This window comes from Physcomitrium patens, chromosome 17 (genome assembly GCF_059467195.1).
Source record: "Physcomitrium patens ecotype Gransden chromosome 17, ASM5946719v1, whole genome shotgun sequence".
Taxonomy (NCBI): Eukaryota; Viridiplantae; Streptophyta; class Bryopsida; order Funariales; family Funariaceae; genus Physcomitrium; species Physcomitrium patens.
This window is the reverse complement of record NC_143426.1, coordinates 15,608,567-15,634,294: the sequence shown is the minus strand read 5'-3', so window position 1 is coordinate 15,634,294 and position 25,728 is coordinate 15,608,567. Positions and strand designations below refer to the sequence as shown.

At 39.4% G+C, this 25,728-nt stretch overlaps 4 protein-coding genes across 13 annotated transcripts; all 4 read left to right on the top strand.

Annotated features, from left to right (window-relative positions):
* Positions 1 to 748: 748 nt before the first annotated feature.
* LOC112294607 (uncharacterized) lies at positions 749 to 6,017 on the top strand. Of its 2 annotated transcripts, XM_024545259.3 has the most exons (11): positions 749 to 1,097; positions 2,057 to 2,192; positions 2,578 to 2,687; positions 3,055 to 3,103; positions 3,296 to 3,407; positions 3,552 to 3,649; positions 3,804 to 3,880; positions 4,193 to 4,344; positions 5,055 to 5,085; positions 5,260 to 5,377; positions 5,808 to 6,017. In XM_024545259.3, exons 1-9 carry the CDS (start codon positions 1,024 to 1,026, stop codon positions 5,075 to 5,077), a joined length of 831 nt encoding a protein of 276 aa, XP_024401027.1. In that variant the 5' UTR covers positions 749 to 1,023; the 3' UTR covers positions 5,078 to 5,085; positions 5,260 to 5,377; positions 5,808 to 6,017. The 2 variants fall into 2 exon arrangements, with proteins under 2 accessions (XP_024401027.1, XP_024401026.1); XM_024545258.3 differs by lacking the exons at positions 5,055 to 5,085; positions 5,260 to 5,377; positions 5,808 to 6,017 and having other exon boundaries at positions 4,193 to 4,757.
* Positions 6,018 to 7,177: 1,160 nt separating this feature from the next.
* On the top strand, positions 7,178 to 9,745 carry LOC112294608 (uncharacterized). 5 transcript variants are annotated; one of them, XM_024545261.3, is made up of 10 exons: positions 7,178 to 7,365; positions 7,468 to 7,584; positions 7,901 to 7,983; positions 8,186 to 8,269; positions 8,360 to 8,435; positions 8,558 to 8,630; positions 8,815 to 8,888; positions 9,069 to 9,162; positions 9,328 to 9,390; positions 9,609 to 9,745. In XM_024545261.3, exons 1-10 carry the CDS (start codon positions 7,224 to 7,226, stop codon positions 9,619 to 9,621), a joined length of 819 nt encoding a protein of 272 aa, XP_024401029.1. In that variant the 5' UTR covers positions 7,178 to 7,223; the 3' UTR covers positions 9,622 to 9,745. The 5 variants fall into 5 exon arrangements, with proteins under 5 accessions (XP_024401029.1, XP_024401032.1, XP_024401028.1 ...); XM_024545264.3 differs by having other exon boundaries at positions 7,453 to 7,584; positions 9,131 to 9,162; XM_024545260.3 differs by having other exon boundaries at positions 7,453 to 7,584.
* A 4,274-nt stretch (positions 9,746 to 14,019) lies between these two features.
* Positions 14,020 to 19,699, top strand: LOC112294464 (KH domain-containing protein At5g56140). 5 transcript variants are annotated; one of them, XR_016498049.1, is made up of 9 exons: positions 14,020 to 14,761; positions 15,556 to 15,641; positions 15,897 to 16,036; positions 16,193 to 16,300; positions 16,460 to 16,576; positions 16,801 to 16,944; positions 17,136 to 17,456; positions 18,373 to 18,411; positions 19,352 to 19,699. XR_016498049.1 is itself a non-coding variant. In XM_024544904.3 (7 exons), exons 1-7 carry the CDS (start codon positions 14,670 to 14,672, stop codon positions 17,283 to 17,285), a joined length of 837 nt encoding a protein of 278 aa, XP_024400672.1. In that variant the 5' UTR covers positions 14,020 to 14,669; the 3' UTR covers positions 17,286 to 17,853. The 5 variants fall into 5 exon arrangements, 2 of the variants coding, with proteins under 2 accessions (XP_024400672.1, XP_024400673.1); XR_016498048.1 differs by having other exon boundaries at positions 18,373 to 19,183; XR_016498050.1 differs by having other exon boundaries at positions 17,126 to 17,456; positions 18,373 to 19,183.
* Positions 19,700 to 21,242: 1,543 nt separating this feature from the next.
* Positions 21,243 to 25,618, top strand: LOC112294460 (uncharacterized). The gene is made up of 7 exons (XM_024544896.3): positions 21,243 to 22,142; positions 22,622 to 22,853; positions 23,200 to 23,276; positions 23,531 to 23,573; positions 23,812 to 23,872; positions 24,007 to 24,076; positions 24,245 to 25,618. Exons 2-7 carry the CDS (start codon positions 22,625 to 22,627, stop codon positions 25,175 to 25,177), a joined length of 1,413 nt encoding a protein of 470 aa, XP_024400664.1. The 5' UTR covers positions 21,243 to 22,142; positions 22,622 to 22,624; the 3' UTR covers positions 25,178 to 25,618.
* The last annotated feature ends 110 nt before the right edge of the window (positions 25,619 to 25,728 follow it).

Genomic DNA, 25,728 nt, shown 5'->3' with positions numbered 1-25,728 from the left:
ACTCATCCTAACCTTCATTATATTTTTATTTTTTATTTTTTTTTAAAAAATGACCTCTAGATTCATTTCTTAATAACTGTATTTGAAACCAATGAAAAAACAATTACATTCATTATGATTACCATATTCTTCATCATAGGTAGGTTGATTTAATAAAAACTTGGGTTTAATTAACATTCCCTTATTTGTAAAGGAAATCACTTTCTATTTCTTTGTTGTAAGTAGAGTTCTTATTTTATTTTATATTGTTTATTTTGTTTTTTTCTTTGCAATGTTTAAATTTTCTAACAACCATATTTTAGATCCTCACATTATAGATTCACCGCAATATTTCGACAAATAAATTAAATAAAAATAAAAATAAAAACAAACTTTTCAATGACACAAGGTTGAAATCTCCATGATTATATTCTTCACAAGCAGATTCCCCGTTACAATTAATGAACACTGAGTTTGCAGATGACGTGGCAAGACATCTAACACATCACACTTGGACGAGCCTGACGCGAACAGTACGCAACCATCGACGTGGCATTCGATGCAAGGAATAGTCAGCATCTCAAGGACACAAGACCCAACGAACACCCCTGAGTCCTTAACTTTTCGAGTCTACGTGGCTTGCACAGTCAGCAAAATAATACCCAGGGACTAATACCTGCTTTCCTTCCGGGTATATATCGGAGGGAGGGACGGGGTGTGTGTCATGACTAAGCCAGTCTCGCAGAGAGACGGTGCTGCTTATGCTGGTGAAGAAGAGAGGGTGAAGGGGGGTGTGCTCGCTCGCTCGCTCGCACGCTCTCATTCTCGCCGTGCTTGCTCTCTCTGTCTCTCTGTCTCTTGCGACGCAATCCATTGCTGTTACGATCCCCTCTTGATCACATCTCCTCTCGCTGTTGCCACTTTCCTTCCCTTGCTGTTACTTGGAATCCTTTTCTACTGCCACCTTTCATTCCTCTTTCTGGTTACTGCAAGGGATTTGTCTTCATCATTCACCTCAGTGGATTCCCTCTCACATTGGCATTGATGAAGCTGTTTGTCGAAGTTGAGCTTAGTTCCGATGAGATCCCGTTAGCCACGGAGCTCTTTCGAACCTTACGGTATGTTGCGTTACCTACACTCTTTTTATTTTCTTTTATTTTCTTCTTTCCTCGTTTTGTTGTCGGGAGCTCATTTTGGTGTGTGTCGTTTAGAATGGTAGTGGGAGAATGTTCTTTAGTTGTAGGGGTGCAGTGGTATGAATGAGGAGGGTTTGGATAGTGATTGTGAGGGTTAATGGTCGTGGGAGGCAGGTCGCTAGGGTTTAGATGCCTGATATGCGTTTATGGATAGGGTTTTAGTGCATCATTGCGGCGGAGAATCAATTTGCGGGTGTAGATAATGACTAGTGGTCGGCTCGATTTTAGAATTTCGCCTTAGATGCTCCCTTCTTGATTCTGTGTAGCCGGATTTCTCCTTCTCCGCATTGTTGAGTAGAGGGCTTAGTGTTTGCCTTAACACTAGGACAGGTAGGTTGTGGCGAGTTGTGTAGGAAGAATATGCCGAGCATTGAGTATTGTTGCGAACAAATACACTTTATTCAGTCACTTATTATTTTCTTTTGAAAGTGAATATTTTCGATTGATGTTTGAAAGGGTTAAGTGGGAGAGTTGGCTGGGTCTTCCTAATTGTGGCTAGATGTTGACTTGTCCGTACAGGTGGTTAGAATTAGAGTTTTGTTGCTACTTAGCGTCACATGTAGGCGTTCACTTGCAGGAGTGAAGCACTAAGCTCGTGACGTAGAGAATTTCTGCCGAGGTCAAGCTCTTAGTTAAGTGGAGACAGTGATATAAGGGGGCTCATGTTAGCAAGAAGACCAGGATGTATTCACCTTCCTGGTTAGACTTGCTAGTGCATTTTGCTTGAGGTCCTTTTCTGACTAATGATTATTTGTGAGGTTTGCTTCGCTGATTACGAACCACGGAACTAGAGCACAGTGTAGACTGTCCATGATTGCCAATACGTTTACAGGTGAGAGGTGTAGTTAACCAAGACTGACCGATGTTTGGACTTGGTTCAGGGCATTGACAGAACATGTGAAGATACGAGACGTAGGGAAGTTATTTCAATCTCTCATTTGGAGGCTGGAGGATGGCACCCAGCTTGACCGAGTGTCAAACGAAGTTGCAACACTTCTTACAGATTCACCTGAAATGGTTAGCATTCTCCGCCGTATTTATCGTCAGATGGCTTTAATTATAGTAATTTCTGCATGAGTGTTCCTGACAGAAAGGACATGGGATTGTTTCCTCATAACTTCACATAGCAGTTGCAGCAGTCAACAAATGTTAACTTGTCTTTAACTTGAGTTTTCTTCAACCAGGGAATAGAATAAAAGCTATTAATCCAACAATTGCTCAGAAAAATTACTTGGATGTGTCGAACATCTTCCTTTTCCATCACAATATCATTGGGGTGTTTTATTTGTGAATTGTACATGTTGAGCAAACAGATGCAAGGTGTTTTGGTTGATTGCCTGGAATCGACTCCAGATTATATATATGTGTGTGTGTGTTTGTGTTTTTTTTGTCACCATTGCAGGCGATGCAAACTTTGGAGGAGTTTCAAGGAGCGTTTGTGGCGGTAGTGTTTAACCATGATTTGGTTTTACGACAGAAAAGTGTGGTGCCATTCATGTACCTCTTACCCAGGTTGGCAGAAATTTGTTTTCTAATCTGACTCCTTATTTCTAACTTCTAAGATCATTACATACAGTTTTCATGATTAAAAGATAATCTTAAGATTAGATTTCATTTTGATGAGGCATTTGAAGTTAGAATTTAAAGACATGGATGGCTATCACTTCATGGATAAGTGCGATTGAGGTAATAGAGCTTGACAGTGCAGTGCAAAAGTTGTTATTAGGCACGTAATCACCTTTTTAATGTGTCGCGCTCGTCCTAGTCATAGTGCTGCATGTGTCTTGCTTCTATTGTCCAGCGAGAATGGTTTTTCACACATATTGTTGTAATTTGTCTAGTTGTTGTCTTATGTGGGGAGGTTTGTCCTTTCCTGCAGACTACCAGATCATGCTAAATCCAGGATGCGAGATTTTCTCATTCCTAAGGTATTTCTTCACATCTGGTTTGTCATCGATATTTATATTGGTCTGAAGCTAGTTGATACGGAAACGAAGATTGCATTGGAACATACTTTTGTTGGGCGATCCCCTTGTCGTCATCAAGACCGACTTTTTTGATTGCACAGGAAATTCTGTTTGAGTTTTATGTACTTATGAAGACGCATGTTACACTGGAAGGTTTTGAAGCATTTGACAGTAAAGAGACCAGTGGAAGCAAGTCGCATGGAATTTTTTGCTCATGCGGAAGCCTTTGCAGCTCTTGTCAACCTCGAATTTGTTTCGATAAATGGTGCGTCCAAGACATCTAATTTCTTATATTTCAAGTGCTGGGACAAGAAGATCCAAACACCCCTTGATTCCACAATCTGTGCGACCCTTCTGGTTTACACTTCGTGTCCACGGTTTGATATTAAGTTTCATCTGTCCTTTGTAGGGGCTATCACCACTATAATCACCCTGCTAAGAAAACCAGAGACGCGGTGTGCTGCAGTTACCATGCTTGGGAAGACTGTAGAACTGTGTTTACAGCAGGTAGCTACTACTAATTTCGATTGTGAATCATGATTATAGATCCTACATTCTTAATTAACATGTTTATTATAATCAACAATTGCTTGTCTTAGGGATAGCAACGCGGAATAATCCTGATACTATTGTATTGACGGTGCATCAATTGGTTTTGCAGTTGACTGAGAAGTGTAATAGCAAAACACTCCAAGAGTTAAATACTGCTTTACAAAGCGTTACTGAAGACGCATTTCAGTGAGTATCCTATATTTGAACAGCTTCAAACCCCTAAAACTTTATGGAAGCGCGAGCCGTGCCTCTCTTGCTTCAGTCAATGCTGAGATGATGAGGGCAATTCTTTATACTGTTTATGTGTAATGTCTGTACAATTTCGTGTTTTATGCGAAAAGGGAAACTAGAACTCAGAAACAAAACTTGAATGACTTTCTGTCTACGATCCTCGAGAACATAGATGGCTGTCTAGTCTTTTTCATTAGTGATCTTGAAAACAACAGAAAATTGGCCTAATGTTTACTGGGGGTTTCGCCCTACCGTTTTTTATGATAGGTATGACATCAACTACATAGAGGAAAGCATGAGCTGGAGTCGTCCTCTGCATGGTATGGGAGGGTTGCATGACTTACCAAGCTCTGGCTCTTTGTCAACTCATGGGGATCTTAACAAGGGTTTGACGATGGACTCTTCATCTACTTCTTCCGGTATGTTGAGAAAATGGCAACATCAAATCTGACAAATGATTTTATGACAATGGCTTGAAAGTAGCTAACTGTGTGTCGGGTACTTTTCTATCAGTGGGCACCTTCTGAACTCATGTAATTTTTACACGACTTTGAGCAGTCTGAGTGGTTATATGCACTGGTTAATGTTTTAGGACCTGTAATCTCACTTGAATTGAGCTACATGTCGTGGCAGTGGAACTGGACAATTTTCCACATTGTAGGGTGGAGATTTATGTCGATGTAGTAGCAGTGTAAGGCAATGCTATTAGGGTAGGGATTTTGCCACTTAATCAGAGTGGACAAGATTAAAGATTTAGTTGCTTCTGAACAATTCCAATAAATTTTTTATTTTTGGAGACGTTGACAGTCTGATCACGTCGTTGTTTTGAGCATTTAGATTGCACAATGTTCGAACTGGTTGGCTCGGCAATTTCTCACTAGTTAACCAGCTGCATAGAGTCTTTGTGCTGAAAAGTGATCCTCGTGCAGGATATTCAGATGTCAAGAAGAGCAGGATGCTTTTAGTCTTGTAGTTACACTTTCTAACTAGGTTGGATGGAATAAAAGATGCCATTAAAGGTCCATTGTTATGATTTGAAATTCAACGAGTAAGAAACATTTTTATTCAATTTGTCCACTGTAGAAGCAATGAGGCGTTTTCACTAAAAATCTGACATGTTTGTTGACAGTGGATGTGGGCAAAATGTTTTGAGAGCCGAGGTATGCTTCAAATTAGGTTTTGTTGAATGCGTCATGAAATGTGTCCTTGGACTCGGATGTTGAGCATCAGCAAGTACTATCACATGTTGAATTGTTTCCATCACTTGTTTATTGCTGGTATTGATTAGATTCACTGCAGAACTTGGTTCACTCGAATTTTTTATTTGTGATCAGGACGTCCATCATGAGCTTGAAGGTGGTAGGGTGCATTCAAATAAGATGGAGGTGTACTCAGGTCATGCATTGGAATCATATTCTGGCCATAGCCACACCATGACTGCTATGTCCTTTGGTACGTCTTTTTTCTCTGTTAATTTTCCTCAAAAAGGTCTGATGACAAACCAAATAATCTAATAAACGGTGGTCAGGATGATACACCGATTTTACGGACATCTAATATACCCATCATTTTGCATGTATGTATTTAATTATACCGTTGCTTCATCTGTCATGTAGGTTACTGAAATGGTGGATGTTGCCTGCTATTCTGTTCTCTAGTTATCTACTTATTCTATTAGATGTTACTAATCTCTGGTATTATAATAGTGACTCTCAAGCTGTTGATGCATCAACATTTATTTATCAGTTTAACTGTAAAGCATCAATTTCGCGTAGATTTTCATACTAAGTTCATGCCGCGTATTAGATGCGCAAATGATGGGTATACCACAAATTTAGGTGTAGACCAATTTTTCTAACACTAAGCTTGAAACATGCTGCAGAAGGAAAATTATGGGTCAGGCAACAGCCGGATGTTACCACCACCTTGTATCCATCGGTTTGCAGCATTAGGTTGTGGATAGAAGAAGGGAATAGTTGCAAATGATTCCTCAGAGTTGGTGTTCTATATCAAGGTTCAACCTTACACTGTCAAATTTTATAATGTATATCTGAATGGCATTAATAAGAGCTGAATCCATTGAGGACCATGAGATCATGAAAGCTGCGAGGTTTTCACTAGCCTTATATTTCGGCAGATTGATTGTTGCTATATTCCTATTTTTCAGTTTAAAGTGATCACATTTTCTTGCAGGATACGCCTCAATGTTTGGATCTTTTATTCTAAAAGCTGATTTTACTTTTATGTCAATCTCTCAAACTCGAGGCGTGAACCGCCCGCCTGGAGTTCTTATTCCGCTGCAGTCAATACACTCCTCCAGAGCTGTATTGTATAGACTTTTTGGGACAGGTCGGCGGCATAAGCAGCGGAGCTATTCAAAGATGGTCGGTGTATTGAAAGTTAGCATGAGTGAAAGAGAGTAGAAGTCTTTGTACGCCTTAGGCAATGATATTTATTTAGTTCCACACTTTGAGTTACGGCATTCAGGGCCTGATCTCATCAGATCAGATGAAAATTTGGCTTTACTGCTTTCTCTTGCTACTGGGGCCGAGCTTGTTTTGTTAGTCTTCCCTCTTGTCAGCTGTAGCTTTCTTCTAAATTTGCATGTGTCGCAAGCTACCATCCCTTTTTAGTCGGTCCTGATGTATCAACATTGAACAATCTGCAAGCTATGGTGGCATTAGATGCGTAAATGAAGAAATAACCAGCATTGTTTGTGGTCTATAGATTGCTGTGCTTTAGGTGCAGCAGTTCTAATTCCATAAACGAGATACTCCCTCCGCCAGGGACATTAATCATGCTGGATATGAGACATTCGTCATCTTTACCTGAACTGATCCTTGTGAACTACTCCCATAATCGTGTGGACACATATTCAACAACGCTTTAGATAGCTCTGTCAGCAACGCAGTAAAACCCTTGTAATTTGAAAGGAAATTTTTTCAAGTGTCCCCCTTTTCCTGGATGAGGTTTGACTTGTCTGACAACGGATCATGCCTAAATTTGTTATCGTGATTCCGAGAAATCTTCACGATTCCCACAAACATTAAAACTCAATTGCTGTGCAAATGAAGGTGGGAAGTGAGTTGTCGTTGCAACATGCAGAATTCACACAATCCTGTTGTAAAATTTTGATGCAATGCCGCAATTTCTGTAACCTAATTTCATTTCGTCCGAATGACAAGTTGCTGCGAAGGGCACGTAGTGTAGATTTTATCCGTCAAAGAGAGTATTGTAGATACAGTTGACAACCGAATTGGTGGGCTCTGGTGGTGATCGAGGGCCACAGGTTGGTGTGATGGGGTTTAGCATGTCAGCCAAGACCATGACGTTGTTGCATCCCTTGGCCGGTGGACATATGAGGCACGCACCCAAATGGACATTGAAGTTGGGCCAGCTGCGCGCGCAAGCTTCATTAACCAATAGATCATACGCGACAGGTTAGAGTGGAATAACTCGCAGTTGGGTTTCACAAGATTTTGTTGTTGTGTGTGTAGATTGTCCTGTGGGCTAAACCAGTGATTCAGTGCTGACACATACAGGTGGTGAATCCAAGCCACTGGAGGGGTATGGCGCTCTTTTGCTGGATGTCGGGGGCACATTGTTGGAGACGGCACAGCCGGTGCCGGAAGTTTACGCCAGAATTGGTGCCAAGCATGGTGGGTTTCTTAAAATTCTTTCAGATGAATTGAACTCAGCAGGACACTTAAGACGAGCTTCCGCATTGGATTCGGATGCCGCTTCGGTTCTAACCGAGGGAGAATGCTTTTTTGGGTGCTAACTGTACATTTAGATTGTGACAGTTTTTGTACCTTTTATTTCTCTACACATTTGGATAGTTTTCTCTGGTAACATGAAAGCTCTTTTTTATTTTATTTTTTCATTTTTTTTAATTGTGTTTTGTTTTGACGATCCTCATTAAGCTCGTTTTCTGTACTGTCATTAACGAAGGCTTGTGATTGCCACTTTGCATAGGTGTTAAAACCGCACCTGCCAACATTAAGAAGGGCTTCAAGAAAGCATTTGCTGAGCCATGGCCAGAGCGGCTACGATACGAGGTTTGTGGGATTTGTATTCATGTGTGACCCATTTTAGCGATCATCGTGCATGTTTTACGTTTTTTCAGTGTTTTCGGATGATATTGGAATGCACACGAAGCGAATTCTTCTTCCAGTTGCATAGGACCTAACCCTCAAATAATCATTTATAACGATCACAAAGTGGTACTCGTCATTGAATTTAGCGATGATCATGGAACAGGGAGATGGGAGACCTTTCTGGCGTTACGCAGTAGCGACAGCTACGGGTTGTTCTGACGAGAAATATTTCGAGGAACTTTACCAAGTAAGTTCCTGAACAGAGCAAAACCAAAAAAATTACGCTCAATTGGCTGAATTCTATTTCGGTTGGAAGTTGATGGGAGCTGCATGACAGCATTTTGCCAGGGGCGACGCATGGAAAATAGCCAGTGGAGCACCAGAAGCTCTTAGACGGCTTCACAACGCTGGAGGTAAGTTTGACAAATATTACAGCGTAAAAGCTTCCACTGCTTGTTCTACACATGGAAAATGTTAGTTTGAATATTTACGTGTCACTCACGCTCTTTGACAATGTGCTCCTTTGCGAATGAAGTAAAGCTGGCTGTGGTTTCTAACTTCGACTCAAGGCTACGACCTGTCTTGCGGGACTTGCAGATTGACACTTTGTACGTGTCTTCTGTATTTCTCTGTTATCTTTTTACCTCTATAATCAATAGCTTTGTCATTTGTTTGGAACAAAGAGCCAATATCTTTTGAATAATTTGTCGTGGTAATTGGTTTGCATCAATAGTTTGCTTCAGAATCTACTCCCTGATCTTAGCATCGCATGGATTCCACCTGTAACCGCAGGTTTGACGCGCTGATCATTTCGGCAGAAGTTGGTTATGAGAAACCATCTCGAGAGATATTCCAAGCTGCTTTGAGTGAGTTAGTTCATTTCATTCGGTCCATATATATAACGTGTCATTACTGAAGATTTACTGGAGGCCCACACTAAGCAGGAGAAATTTCATGTTGTCTTTCATGTAATGTGCAAATTCATCCAAAAAGCTTGCATAACGGTTGCGTAATTTCAACGTCCATGCTCTCTGTTTTGCATCTAGATGAACTTGATGTTGATGCATCAGCTGCTGTGCATGTTGGCGATGACCCAACAAACGACAAGCAAGGGGCTTTGGCTGCCGGTTTAGAATCATGGTAAGTCTAATACATTTTACGATTCAATTACTGCTTTATTGTATTCACTCTTTTAATCACATCTGATGCTAAATACCCATTTTAGGGGTTAGTCACGGTAAACCACTTTCATACTTGGCGACTATATTGCTGCCAGCTGTAGACCAAAACAATGCTTGATTGCAGGCTTTGGAAGGTGGATGTCAAGTCATTTGAAGAGCTCGCAGACCGTGTTTTGCAGCCTGCGAGGTAATCAGTGCTGTGGCTGATTGGGTACTTCTAGTTTTTTGTTCCAATAAGCAAGAATTGCATCTCCAAGTTCCCACCTCTGAAGTTTTCACGCAACGCCAATGATTCTGCTCTGATAAGTAGTTTGTGTGAGCCTACAGCTGTATTTTTTTATCATAAAGATCTCGGTTTTTGGTTTCTTATCTTGATTCCAGATATGTATGGAATTTCTTTTTCAGGTTTGTCCCCTAGAGTCAAAAGCTCTGGACGGTAATTTCGTCCACTGGAACTTCTTCCCAATTCAGTGTCATCATTCTTGTACTGCCTGTGATTACATTTTTTGCAGCAAATGTAAACATAAACCTTCTGGTAATAATCTGTATACATTTTCCAGAAATCCATTGCATTACATTATGTAAGAAGTGAATCATAAGATTCACCAAAGTGGGAGGAATTTTCTGAAAGGTTTGGTGTGGAATATTGATACACTTTTTGTTACACTTCTGGATTCTAAGAAGAAATTGTCAAGGGATTTGAATCGATCATGTTTTCAACTATAATATAGTTGACAATTTTATGTAGCAATAAAAGTTCTTAATACATGTCATATTTTGGTCTCTAGCATTAGATGATGATTAAATTCGTTCTTTTACATGTTCAAAGTATTATGAATTAAGAAATAAATATACACCTTCTTACAATCAATAGTTGAAAATAATACAAGTCAATATAATATAAGGCTCAGCTACAAATTGTAATAATTTACAGAGGTACAAGTGTATAGTGTCTTATAATTTAAAATATTTAATGTAAAACATATTTGTTTAAAAATTAAGGTCTTTTTTTGTCAAATAATTCACTATGTGAGGTAAGTAAATGTTCTTTTGTTTCTCAATTATAATTGTAGTAAATACAAGTGTCATGTAAAGAATTTTAGCTTGTTTTTGTTTTTATTATTAATTTTATTAATGGCCCTTTTATCAATATTGATATTCTTTGGATTATAGAATACATTTGCTAATTGAATTAGAGTATTTAGATTACATTTGTAGTAAGTTGTATTTATTATAGCAAGTTAACAATTGTGAAGAAAAGTCTTTTGAAGATACTTTCTTATGTAATTGTGCTTGGACTTATTTGTTTGCAATGGTGATAGAATTGTGTTCTTGAAATTACACATTATCATATTATATAGTCTTGTTTGGAAAAATATAAGACACTTGGTTGTAGAAGATATACTTGTCTTTTGCAACTAAATAAGAGTTTAATAACCCTAAAGAAATCCTAAATAAATTCCAATCTAACATTAAAAATCCTAATCAAATGCTAAAAAACCTTTAAAAAATCACCAAGAATCTTAAAGAAAATCTCAATAAATTCTAATTGAACCTAATTAAATTTTAAGTAAATTTTAACAAATCCTAATAAAATATCAAAATAATCTTAAATAAATCCCTAATTAGTTCCTATATTGATGCTAAATGAATCCTAATATATTTTAATCAATTCTAAAAGGTATTTAAAAAAAATCCTAATTAAATTTAAAATCTCATTAATTATTTATTTAATTATTTATCTTGGTTACAAACTTTTCAATCTATTAATTAAAAAAAACTACACAAAATTTTAAAAAGATCAAATATACCAATTAGAAGGAAAAGCGAATAATTTTCTTAGATGTAGATCATCCTCCTTATCTAATCTTAATATCAACTTTCTAATACCAATATTTTTGCACTATTACCTTGCTTTAAAAATTTGCAAAAATGTTAGAAATAAAATTAACTATTAGTTCACAAAAAAAATCATTTTAATTCAACTAACAAATTGATTAAAATCATACATACTCTCATTGACCTTCAAAATCCAATTTCTAATATCCTAATCTACTAGAAATTCAATAACTTTTGATCTAAAATTTTATTTGAGCTAATATTTACAGTATGCATCTAGCATGATTATTATCACAAATCCACAAATTTGTATCTGAAGATTTGCTAAAAATTCACAATTTTTTTTAAAATATAAATCTTTTTTTATTTACTAAATTTGGAGTCATCTAAAACAACTTTGACTTTACAAAGGTCTCACAAGTTCATTTTTACTCATATCCTTTTAAATCAATGCTTAAAGAAATTTTATTGATTTTTTTCTTCACTTTGAGTCTTTGATCAATGTTAAAAAAACTCACAATTTTCATAGATGAGCGATTTTGTATCTTAATGTTTAGTTTCAATTTTGATTCACAACTAATCTTCTTTGGATATCAATCTAAGGTTTCTTTATATGATTTTTTATTAAACACTATTCTATATATTTATCTAAAGATTCTTATATATTTATTTTTTAATTTATCTTATTTTATCTTATTTATAGCCCTATAAATAAATATTTTTTATTATTAAAAATATTTCTTAACACTAAAAATATTATTTACTTTCTATGTTTTATTTATATTTTTTAAAAATGATTTGATACTATAATTTTAAATTAAACACTTTTGTAATATAATCCATTTTTATTTTTATTTTTTTACTTAATAGATATATTATGAAACAACAATGTTGATTACTCAAATTTTAAGCATGTTTATTTGAAATGACTTCATCTCTATGTTGTACAAGCTCTCAAAGGTGTTCACTTGTAAAAGTGAAAAATCCATAGAAATAAGAACTCTGCCAATATAATCAAGCTAAGTCTTTAAAAAACCAAAAGTTGTTTTGTACTTGGGCCAAAAAAACATTCAACATTTTAGAAGAAGTATCTTTCAAGGTATAATTAATAGCATCATAGCTAAAAGAGATTCATTTGAGAATACCAATTATGCCAAGTGTAATATCAAAAAGAAAATGTATTGCTATGAATCACTAGGATGATAGTGCACTGGCACTTTAGATATTCTATTACAAGACTTGTTATGTCAATATTTTAATTTATACAATACAAAAAAAAAATACTAAGTTGCTTGTTGTATCATTACGAGTAAGCAACAATGTTCTAATCTCCTCTGATGCCTTGTTATAAAAATTTCAACAATATTACATTTCAAAAATATACAAGTTATATACTAAAAAATAATTCTATTAATAACTATATATTTTTTTAACTTTTAGACCTATAAATAAAGATAATAGAATATAACATCCAAGGAATTTACAATATAGATGAAAATGGACTCTTCTATCAAATGATGCCAAATTTTCCATCTTAAAATGTTAAATTAAAAGGTATAAAAAAGACAACACATATTTTACCATAATATTTATAATCAATATATATATTTTTGATAAATAAAAGCCATTTATCTTTGTCACTTCAATATAACATGTTATCTTAAAATATAAAAATAAATTAATTAATTAAATAATCAATTTATCTTTTGTTATTATCACAATCAAAAAACATAGATAACTAACTTCATTTTTACAAATAGTTAGGAAGCTTGGACAAAAAATGTCCTCAATTGATTGTTGTATTCTTATTTTCTTAGACAATATCCTTTTAGACAATATCAGTGACATCTACTTTAGTAATATAAACATATTCATACTACTCTCGAACTCAAACTCTAAGATCTAACTTATGAATGTTGGCATTATTAATGCTTCTAATTATTGATATTGTTACTTTAAAATATAATATACAATTCAATAAGAACCAAATTAAAAAAAAGATTTAAGATTTAAAATTTTAAAATTTTAAGGAACTTAAAGTATTAAGTAACTAATTATCTTTAGTTAAGCCATCTTGCTTCTTGATTCTACCAAAATTATCCATTTAGAAATATGTCAAGTCCTACAAAGTTTGCAACATAATTTTTTTGCTTTCAAAATTAAGCAATCTACTTTAGATGATTGGATTATGGAATAAAATTTGTTATCTTTTTTTATAAGTGGTTACATCAATTCTTGCTCATTTGATATTATTGGTGTTTCTTGATAGAATGAAAAAAATGAATAAGATTAAAAAGAATTGGCCTTTTCTACTTCTTTAAGTTTTATTATTTAGTAAAAAAGTAATCATATCACAATAAATATACAATACATGAATTCCAAAAACAATAAATTAATTTTTTATAATTTTTCGTTTCTTTTTTTAGAATCAAATTCTATATTAATATTTTAGTTTTTGGATATTTTATAAAAAAATCACTCATCAGAAGCTTTGCAGATAAATCATAAGAAGTGTTAGATTCTGGTATTGTTAGTTACAAAATTTCAAAGAAATTTTATCTTGATTCAGTTATTCCAAAAAGATAAAGTTGCGATTTTCTATCACTAAAATTTTCAATAAGTTTTCAAAATTCTTCTCCATTGAAATATGAATAACTTGTGCAGCATTGCCCATAGCTGCCGGCGCTCCACGTCACCGGCGACGATGCTTGTGACGAACGTCACTTTTGTCGCCTTTCTCGGCGTCGCTGTGGAAGAGTGTGGAAGAGCAGCTCCGAAGAGTGAAGGAGGAGGAACGAGGCGACGGGGCTAAAAATAGCTCGGGATGCACAAGGAGGGCATATTCCTCGAGGGAGCCCTGCCTGCTTGATTCGGCCCTGAAGGCTTCGCTGGTTAGTGAACCACGCTGGAACACGAAAATGGCGACCACCCCAGGCCAGCCCAGACAGACATGGTGATGGATGATGGCTCGATCACTCTTGCTCCATGCCGGACGACATCAAAGGGGGGCGGGAGCAGCAGCGCCATTGGAACCCCGTCAACTGGGATCTCCCCTCACCCCTCACCCGACATTGCTTTGGTCTGCTGTGCTGTGCTCTGCTCATCGTGCAGCTTCTTCGTCTCCCACCACTGCAGCACAGGCGAATTAGCGGAGGACAGGTTGTGGCCGATCCATTCGTCGTCCAGCTACGCCTATTCCCCTCTCTCCCTACCCCTTTCTACCTATTCCTCTCGTTGCTACGCCTACGCCGCTTTTCTACTCCCGAGCCTGTCGATATCCGCCTTCGTTTCTTCGTGCAATAGTGCAGTTGTGTGAGTCCAGGGAATTGCTCCAGTTCATCGAGCACAGGGGTTCCGTTCTCGAGCTCGAGTCCCGGTACAAGCTCAAGAGATATATTGTGGATTTACGCTTTGAAATTCTGGAGGTGGAGCGCGAGGATGAGTGTGCGGAGTTTTGGAAATGACTTTAGGGCGTGTCGGTGAGAGGAAGGTGGTTTTGGCGGATGATGGTTGGATTCGCGATGGCGGTGTGTTAGTTGGGCAGAAAGCGGTGGGAGTGGTGTGGATTGGAGTAGGAGGAGCGGGTGGAGTGTGTAGTGCAGGGTCGGGTTGGAGAGTAGGAGAGGAATGGCAGGGAGATACATGCAGTTTTCACCATCGGCTGGAGGCTCTCCACAACTTGGCATACGTCCCTTGAGTGCCGTTGCTGAGCACGACAAGTACGTTTTTCGCTTGCCCCACTCTGCCTCCGTCGTCGCTGTCTGTATTGTGGAAGCTGTTTTATGGTGTTTGGATTGCTTTCTATTTCTGTTGATTTGATTCAATTTCGTTGCTTGTTATTGCGCACGGAGCCAGCGGGCGGGGGTTAGATAGGAAATGTAACCACGATATTGATTGATGAGGTCAATCGCTAATTTAGTCCATCCTCTTGTAGCTGTGACATTGTCCTTAATCATTGTATTTTATAACTGCCAATTGAGTACATCATTGAAGAGCACGCTGGTTCTGTAGTCTGTATTCTTACTTCACCGACTCTTGATACGATTTGAAACTGGAAATACTTTAGTATGAAATTTTTGGACTACTTATTGTTTTAGCGAACTGCAATCCGACGGATTCAATTATGGTTCCCAGTTTTAGGGTCATGCATACTGTTTTAAACCGTAGGTCTTGTGTACATGAATGGGACACGACTCTTTCATCGTTATTGTTTGGCCGTACACATTTCTCGTGTCGTCCAATATAGTAGGTACTTGGGTTTTTAGGAACAAATTCATCTAGTTATCTCTTGCATTGCAGTATCGGAGCCTCCATTTTAGAATTAGGAAGTGCGTCTTAGCTACGAGTCCCCTACGCTAAGAAATTTCCTGTTTATCAACTCTCATCTTGTCCGGATGGCAGAGTTGCAGAAGACACACTCGCAGAGGCTTAGTAGTTGAATTTGCAGTTCTGGCTTTTCAATTACTGCAGTAACAGGATTTTCTGACCAGGCGACTTCACAATTGATATGCAGGTATCTCTCTGAACTTCTCGCGGAGAGACAGAACTTAGGCCCTTTTATGCAAGTTCTTCCCAACTGTAGTCGTTTGTTAAATCAAGGTGAGTTTTACTTTTGGTACTTTTGTTCTTCTAATGTTTCCTTTGTATTACACCTCAGCAAGCGATTATTTCAGATAGGACCTTTAGTTGCAGTCAAATAGTTAACCCATGGACTTTTATCCACTCACTAATTTATATCCAACAGTCAATAAGTATCCGTATCGTTCCTGTGATATATGAGCCTATAATCAATATGCTCCTGTAGTAAATTATTGTACAAGTTCAGTTCTAATATTCTGAGCATTCATTGGATAGAGATTGTACGTGTGACGGCGCTTGTTGGAAATTCGTCATTCCTTGATCAAGATGGGCTGGAGCATGGGCATGGAAGTCCCCTTTCATCGGGAATACTTCTAAATAACGGTGGTTCAGGCGACTTAAATGGCTGGGGAGACGTATGCTCTTGATCACTCTATTTTTAAAGTCAACCTTTACAGTGCATCAGCTTGCTTAGCACGTGCAACTATAGTTTTGAGGCTTCGTGTTGTGCTCGTCCTGTGTAGATAATTCTCCGTTATTGTTATTGATGATTTATGGATGCGATTCTGCAGAGGCTTGGATTACCTCAATCAAGCTGGCATGGGACACCTGGCACCCTAGCTGGGCCGATAGTGAAGAGGACTCAACGTATTGACGTTCCTGTTGATAAGTACCCCAATGTATCTACTGAATACCATTATCTAATTGCTTTGTCAGCTGATTGTGCGGCACTCTGTGAATGTTGCCGCTTCGGTGTTGAATCTGTAGATTACGCGCATAACCATTCGCAAGCTTTTTTCTATTCGTGTTAACGTGATAAGATTTTTGAATACTCGCAGTACAATTTTGTTGGGAGAATTTTGGGTCCCCGCGGAAATTCTCTGAAGCGAGTTGAGGCAACAACAGGTTGCCGTGTGTTAATTCGCGGCCGGGGTTCCATTAAAGACACTGCCAAGGTCAGGCCGGTTTTGAAAGTTGCCGAAGTGTGACTGTATTCAATAGGTTTCAAATCTTGCCGTTCGCATTCTTCAAGCCTACACGCCTTCGTTTAATCTTTCTCCATAAATCCAAAGTTCCTTTCTAGATTTAGCAATTGATCCGTAAATGGCTCTTTCAAATTGAAAGTCTGTTGTTTTGTTTGATTAGAATTTCTTAAGTCGATGAGTATGTTTGTTTGCAGGAAGACAAAATGAGGGATAAACCTGGTTTCGAGCATTTGAATGAGCCCTTGCACGTGTTGATTGAGGCAGAGCTTCCAGCTAATATTATTGAGCAGCGACTTATTCATGCCCGCGAGATACTTCAGGAACTTCTCAAGCCCGTGGTAAGTCCAAGTCGGATTTTGTCGACCACTGAAGAAAGAATTCATTTCACAGAAAAGAATCTAAAATTATCATCTTGGTAGTCTAAGTTCCTAGTTACGTTCTTGGTTGTTGTTCAGTTGAATTTGTGTTGTCATACTTGGGATGTGAAAATTATTATTCTTAGGAGTGCGCTGGTGTAAGATTTCTTCAGGATGAGACATTTGATGTTGTAAAGAAGGCTCAGCTCCGTGAACTTGCCATGTTAAATGGTACTCTACGTGAGGAGAGTCCCGCATTCATAAGTGGCGCAGCATCCCCTTTTAACAATCCAGAAATGAAGCGTGCCAAAACTCGGCGATAGGTAATATCAAGAACTTTCCAAATTCGTGATTCTCCGAACCATCCTGGGAATATCTTTGGCGAGATTTTCTGCTCCTCATTTTCGAAGATTCTTTCTGAGATGGCATCAATGGATAATCAGCACTTTCAAATGAAGCCTGACAACCTGTGGCAATACTTGGCTATCAAGAAGGTGCAGTTAACTACTATAAATGACTTCATTGAAGAACCGACTCTATGGTTTCATAACCTGCTTGTCAGATGTGTAATTGTCCACTAGATAGACGTGGTGTAGATGTAGACAGGGACTAGCACCGCGCACGAATGTTCGGGAGGCACTGTGTCTCAGTTTTATTAGACGGCTCTGAATTTTTGAGGCTTGCTCAGTGTCTGGTCATTGGCAACCGAGTATTGGGGTTTCATATTTAGGATTTGCAAACTCTACTGACCAGAGATAGGGTAGTTTAGATTACATATTTGTCAAACTTGACTTTGCAGAGTTTTCTTTGTGATACGGTGTCATTGACAGCCATGTGCCCTAAAAGGGGATGTTGGTGGGTACTTTTAAATTAAGTTTATTTGAATATTAATATTTGTGTCCTTAACTAAGTGAGACTTTTGGTATATCGCATCTCTTGACACTAACTATCGAGGAGTTAGGATTTCCAAGTGCTTCATTTTTACAATTTGTGATCGGGTGGATTTAGTTTTACCATTTCAATGTTTGACCAAGTGAAGCTGATCACCCTCTGACCCGTGCATCTGACTTAGCATTTGCTGAATTTTTTTACGTCACGACTTTAAGGTACTTGCTGCTAACATTTCTCTAATTCTGCCCAACTGACACTAATTTATGACTATGCAAGCCTAGAACAAGGCCAAATGTTTTGTCTCTTATGGATACGATTTTCCATGGAGCTTTTGACAGGTGGTGGCTTGATCTTATTTTTCTCGCTCCAATCAAGATGATCAACTCTTAGATTCATGCAGCGTTTGTTGCCTCTTGGGTTTGGTATCGAATTTAGCACAAGCTGCACATGGTATTATGTATTGAATAGGGAGAAAACTTGATGATCTATTACTGACATATGGTGCCATATTCTGCGCAGGTTCTTGGCAACCAGAGGAGCCTCATTGGTTTTTGTCAGGTACTAAGTAAACACTTGAGAGGTGATCTGTATCCCCCGACAGTCAATGGATGTGATAGTTAGGTTCAATAACTGCTCTAAAATTGCCAAATGGTTGTAATTGATGTGATGTTTTGTGTTTTTGTTTAGTGTTGGTATTAAATTATCATTATTATTTTTTTCTATGCCAGTTTGTGCCAGCTCCTTCTTTCTGAAGCCATATTGATCGCCTACTCTTTGAAAGCAGGTTATTGACCTTGTTTGGGTTATATGTGCTTGCAATTTGCTGTGGCAACTCCGCTCAGTGAGAAATCATCATTCTCACAATAAGTGTATTTACAGGCGCCACGATATCAGCCTCTGATTTTTTATGGCACTCAAACAAGAGTATTGGCTGTTTGTCCATTTTGAGTCATTAATATCCTGACTCATAAGCGATAGACGATCTTCTGAGGGTGAAGCTAATTTTTATTTTATTTATTTTATTTTTGTGCTTTCGATCAGGTGCTTGTAGAATTGACTTCACAGATTCTGGTCCAGTGCTGAACGGGTTTTTAAGTTTGTAACAGTTCCTCATGCTTATGTCAGGATAATTTTGGAAGTGAGAACATTTCTTACTTCCTTGGGAAGATTTGGTCATCTCTGATATTCCTTGTTTTAGTCAACTTAGGGTTGCTTGGACAGTAAGTTTGCTTCCAGTTTTTTGGACCGCAGCCTGTATTTTACCAGCGTATCATCTTTGCGTTGCTGTGCGAACTGTGAAATACGTCCTCAACTTCTGGTGAAACATTGTGTACGACTTGAAAAGCCGTGCCTTCTTTTCTTGGAGTTGTGTTAAGATGGCTTCTGTAATTCGCAGTTGGTTAAGCAGGAACCATGATACTTAGTTTGCATCCACTCAGAAGGAAATTGATGTTGTCTGTATGGTTTCAAAATCCCCCTTTTGGTTGATGTTTTGCAGAATCTGTTCCTACTCATTGATGAAGGCGTGGGGAAGCTAGTGAAGGTGAAATTCTATCTCTGGGACTATGCTCGTGTCAGTATTTCGTTATTTTCGATAGCCTATTATATGTAATATGGATCACACAAATTTCGTTCGTACAACGTAAGCTGCAACATATTTCAGTTTTGAAAAACATTTTAGAATGCAGCATACGTCTAGTTTTGCTACATGGAGCTTGATTCATGGAGGACGACATTCCATTTTTACCAGGACTTCCTTTTGCACGTAGGAATCACACTACCTTCTTTGTACGGACAGAAACATCTGGTAAATGAAAAACATGTGACCTGTGTGGGAGTTGTGCGACGAAGTGTGCACGTGCATAGATGCATGAATCTGGATTCCTGGATAACGTCAGCTGGAATACATAATCGCATTAGAGTGGCTCATTTTTGGGGTAGATTATTTCATGTATGTCACAAAGTAGGAACTTCAATACCTGTGCGACTCTCCGAAATTTGACACTATTGTTGGATTTTTAAATTGCTTGAACTGCCCATGGGCAAGCACTCGGCAAAATCATACGTTTTGAACACTAATTGTGGGTAGACACATCGTAGAGGTTCCCCGGATTGTTCTTCGGAATGGGACGTTTGGAACACGTTTCTCTGGTGAAGGACGTGTCCAGCCAGTTCACTAGAAGGAAAGTAGGACGTTTTTCAAATCACGTGTGGAACACGCACACTGCTCACGAAAGACATATTCAGCCTCTTCCCGCCTTTCCGGCGCCAGTGTACATGGTACGCACTCACCCTCGGTAGTTCGTTAGTAGCAATGGCCAGGATCTGGTATGCAGACCCCCCTACGAATGTGTGCCTCTGGGACCCCCACGAGTCCAATGAAGAGTTTGTTGATTGGTTCGAGCTGTTGAAGCGCGGGAGAGCTACCACAACATTCATTATTACTCGGAGCTTCAACGATTCTATGAGGCCCTGTCCAATGATTTTACTATTCTTCAGACAACGACAGTGTGCCGGTGTGCCAGTTACTCTTACGCAATCCGCTCCATGACTTAATCTGTCCTGGCTCCCGATTCCCAAGGTCCTTATCATTCGTAAGCCGAATTCTTTGGATCGGGGTGGTGATTAATGTCCAATCATGTGCGCACGATCAAAAGTTGATTGAATCAGAAAGTGAGATAATTATGCACCAAATCACGCAAGGTGTACTCTGCAACAATCACCTTGGAAACATTCCTGCAAATTTCAGGGTATGGAAAGACGACCCGGATCTACCGTGTCTACCTATGTGACATAAGGCGACAATTCCGAGCAAGTAACTCGGAAGTAAAAAAAAAAAAAAAAAAAAAAAAAAAATGCGTGGTGTACTGATGAGAACCTTGCCTTCACCAGTGTTCACACAGCAAGCATACTTTGAGGAATTCTTAAAGAGTCCGCAATTGAGGCAACAAATTCAATCACATTATGTGGGGATGGGCCCCATCATTGCCCACATAATGCAGTGACAGGGTCGCCTTCAAGCAACACTGGAGGTTAAGACCGAGGGGAGAGTGTGGTGTGTAGCTGGCACCTATCTAAAGTAACTAATGCAAAAGTCTAACTCGTCCCATATCACAGGAGAACAGCCGTAGTTATTGCAAATTAATTGGGGCTGGAGCAGTACACCATAGAACATCTAACCAATCGGATGTTGGTGAGTATTGATTGCCTCCCGAATTTGAAAGAGTCAAATTCGTCATAATGGGATAAGGCGGTAACAATAATCGGAGTAATTGTAAACAGGTACATGCGCCAGTCCTGGGTTCTGGAGCCTTGGGTAGAACCTCGAGCCTGGACTGAGCTCCCACAAAGACAAAAGAGGAGGAAAGGACAGATCATACAAGTGCGAGAGAGAGAGTAGCGAAGCTGGTATGGTTTGGTAGCAGTAAGTCAACAAGTGGCCATTGCGAGTGCGGAGGGTCCTTCGAACTCTGGGAAGTCTTGTTTTCTGTTTTTTATGGCCAATAGCTGCACACTTACAAAGAAGCTGGCGAAGAGCATTGTAGAGGGTGCTGGTCTGGTCCCGCCTTAGTGCAATCATCGCCGCCATCATGTCTTCATCAAGACGACGAACTAGGCCGTAGAGATTGCTGTTACAACATTATCCACCGCTGTTGGCTTGTCCCAGCTCTCTTCATCTTTACTCCTCTAGGGTTTCGGTGTAGAAAAGCGCTAAACATTCACAGCTAGAATTTGGAATTTGGGATGTGGGCTTAGTTGGTGAAAGTGTTGGAAGGTGGATGCTGATCTCCAAGCTTGAGAGGAGTTGGAAGGAAGGATTGTGACGCTATGTGTTAGGGATTAGTTGAGGTGCAGGAGTTTTATCGAATGAACGCGAATGCGTGAGTTTGGTGGCTGGTGAAGGTTCTACATTGAACTATCTTTCAGGGTGTGGATGGTGGGTTCTAGTTGAATTTGAGTGAACTGGGGATTTGATCTCATGAAGTGAGATAAAAGTTCCGATGGTTACAAGGAAAAAGTTCGTGGTTTTATTGGCTTGGAGAATCGTGTTTCAGACCATGGACCATGTATGAAGGACGTGATTACGGAATACGTAGTTTGTGAATTTTTCAGAGGTAGTCTTTGTTCCAGGAGAACTAAGGTTCGGGATACGCGCAGAACATTTTAAGATCCGTGGGGGGTTTTTTTTTATATATTTTTCCCTTCTTCCCTTCCAGAACAGAGTTTTGCATCACATTTTGTGGTTGCACATGCCACGATTCTGTGTTACGTGAAGGCAATCCGCCAAGGTTGGTCCCAAGTCCCTACCAGCGTCCATCTCAATCTTTCTTTGCCAACTCACACGTCTGCCATTTCTTGGGACAGAAGTCGCTTGTTACCGCCACACTGAATTATCCGATACAATTCTGATCGATAGCACATTTGGGCTGAGCACCAGCCCCCTCTGTAAAAAGCAGCTGTAGCAACTAAATTTAAAGCTCATGGATGTATAATTGATTCTTAGAAGAGTCCGGCTAAGTCCACTGTGCTAGTCTTCTACTATATCCGCTTTTAACTTTCTCATTGGATGAAAGTCGGATCGTGCTTTTAAATTAATGAGGGGTCGTGGCAGTATTGATGTCGGGATTCATCCGTAATAGAGTGTTTTGCAGATTTTCCTCACGACTGAAGGCTTTGTTTCGCAATCGCTTCATTTAACGAGGGAATTGTCGTTGGGGCTTAGTCCAATGCATCTCTGTTTCAACCGAATGGTGTCTTGACTTTGCAGACCATGTATCAGAATAAGAAGTTTTCCACAACCAGCTTAATGCCCCAGAGGTCTGCAAGTCAGGCACTAGAGCTTCGAGGGTCAAGTGCAGCTGGAGCTTCTGTTAATTCGGCCGGCAGTCCGGGAGGGGGCTCTGGTGGTGGTGGCTCAGCAACGAAGCAGCGATTACGCTGGACTCCTGAGCTCCATGACCGCTTTGTGGATGCCGTCACCCAATTGGGCGGCCCTGATCGTAAGCTCTCTTTCAACTTGGCAAACTGTTGGATTGATCCGGAGCGGTGGTGGAAAAGCAAATATGTATTAGGATTTTGGACCTTTCTACCGATCTCTAGGCGCTTCGCATTCCTGGATCTAATCTGGGATAGTGTTGTAGAGCATCTCGTTTACTCTATGGCTATTACTTTTGCTTAGTACTTTCTGCACTTTCACTCATTCTAGTTGTATGCTAATTTCTTTTATAAATATATAATTTGCCAATGACTTCTGTCGTCTTTTGGGACAGGTCTTCTGCTTACTCGAATGGGATATTTAGATGCTTCTGGTTATTTAACCATTGCGTTGTATGTTCCACATGCCAGGGGCAACTCCTAAAGGTGTCCTACGAGTCATGGGTGTGCAAGGTCTAACCATTTATCACGTGAAAAGTCACTTGCAGGTAATTGATCACCATTCATGCGAGTTTCATTGTGATATCTGTAGTTGCACCAAGTGATTGAGAATCAATAGTCAATATGAAAGTTCGTTGTTCCATCATTGCCTTGACGCCAGGTTGCAGGTGTGTTATTTTGTGGACGACCATGACATCTGGATAAAACAATAAATGTTTACAATGGTGCTGGTCAATCAACTATGTATTTCAATCTTTACTAGTGTGAGACACGCTAAGATTTTGTGCATTTCCGGCTGCAGAAGTATCGTTTGGCAAAGTATATCCCCGAATCATTATCAGATGGTAAGTTTGGATTATCTTTTTCCTTTAGATTAATCTGTTGTACATTACTTGTTGAGAATAAGCTTTATGTTCAAAGGTTCCAGCGCTAGCGGCAAGACAATTGCTGACTGGTGGTAAGAGGTTATCCCTCTGGGACGGGTATTACAATGTGTTGAACATGTGTGACAATGAGACATGGCTGGAATTTAATTATTGCATTGCGCTTTTATGAAATTTGACAGTGAGTTAATTGTAACAGGAGGAAAGTCGGATAAAAAGAATAACCCAACGGATCTGCTGCCAACCCTGGATGCAACCTCGTAAGCTCTTGTGATAACTTTTTTCTCTTTGTATCAAGTTTAACCATTTTGGGAGTTTTGATGGGGGATGTCGTACAAATATCTTAGTATTTGGCATCTAGGTGGCCAAGTAACCAACCTTGCTCTTGTTTTAGGGGGATTCAAATCACCGAGGCTTTGCGCATGCAGATGGAAGTGCAGAAACGATTGCATGAGCAGTTAGAGGTATCTTCTCTGACCCTGTTTGCTGTCAACAGTTGTACTCTGAGATGTTTCGAAGTGTAGATGGAAGTGTGACAGATGTAGAATTATATTTTGCTGGGTATTACTGATGGATTTTACTGATTTTGTTTTCTTTCTTTTAAAATCTGGAAAATAAAAATAAAAAACTAGGTGCAACGACATCTACAGCTACGAATTGAAGCACAAGGGAAGTATCTACAAAAAATTATCGAAGAGCAGCAAAGAGTTGGTTCTCTCAATAATCGTCCAGGTGTTACAACTGATAGTGCAACACCTACAGTGACAGATACAACCCAAGGACAGGTTGGTTTGGTTAATACCAAGCCAGCATTACCCTTAACTTCTGTTCCACAAAGCGATACTCTTGCCTCAAACAGCTTACCACCAGTGCCCGTGTCTACTAGCAACACGAGACTAACTCAAGCGACCATTCTTCCTCCTCAGCAACCTTTTCAGACCCAGTATGGCTTTGAAACATTCGCCAACCCGCCTGCGCTTGAAGGCTCACCAGTTCAGGGTGCTTCTAAGCGGACTCGAACAGAGGATAGAGGAGGACAATCTCTAGCTGGACAATCTGAGCCTCAACAAGTCTCAGGGGTTCCTCAGCCAGGGGGGCCATTCTTGCAACCAGGACAAACGCAGGGAAGTGGAGGTGGAGCTTTTCACCCCAGCCAGTCTGATTTTGCTTCGGGGGCTACTTTCTCTCCTCGCCAGGGTGGAAGGTCCTTCTCTCAGGCTCCTCTTAGTCAGCAAGCTTACTCACAGCAACCTCTTCCGGGAGTCTTTAATTCCCAATCCTTTCATCCAGCGAACCATGCGAACATTTATTTGCCTACACAAGCACAATGTACTGAAGCTCAGGCTCCACCAGACAATTCTACATCCGGGAGTACGCGTCCGCCACAAGAGGTTTCTGGTAAACTGGATACTGGGGCTTTCCTCACAAACGAAAGAGAAGTCGCTTTGCCAGCATCTGAGGGTGATGGAGGACATAGAAGCGCAGGCCCTTTGTCACAGGCTGCCATTTATGAACAGTGGGATCATGTTGGCAGTGATGGCCAATTATGTAACGAAGGTGGTTAAGTGGAGCTGAGATTCTCAAAAGGGGAATTGGATTGTCAATGTCGAGCAGAGTAGAGGTGGATGGAGTGGTTCTGAAGTGAACTGTAGCTGCTGCCCAAAGAATAGAGTAGCTGTAAGGTTTCTTTTTTCTTCTTTTTTTTCTTCTTTTATTCCTGTTTGATTCTTATGCTTTTCATCCTTTCTGAACCCTCTTTGGTCGCTATAAGTGGCAGATCAAGTGAAGAAATCTGGAAGCAGTTTAATTGCATCTTAAGGATACTTTTTCAAACTATCTGTGCACGTCCTGAAAGCACTAAACGCTGGCACGCTGTGCGAGATGTATTTACAGAGAGTACGAAACTTGATGTTACGACAAAAAGTATCTATGATGCCCCCAGACGTATCAAGCCCAGGGCCTTTCACCTCCTGGTTAGGTTTGTGGGTTACGATCTTATTCATTAATGATCTTAGAATGAGTCAATCATTCAAATATGGTTGTTTTGAGTTTTTGCAGTGTTGTAAGTGAAACAGCATAACGATTACTTCTCAGACATTTTAGCAATACCCAACAT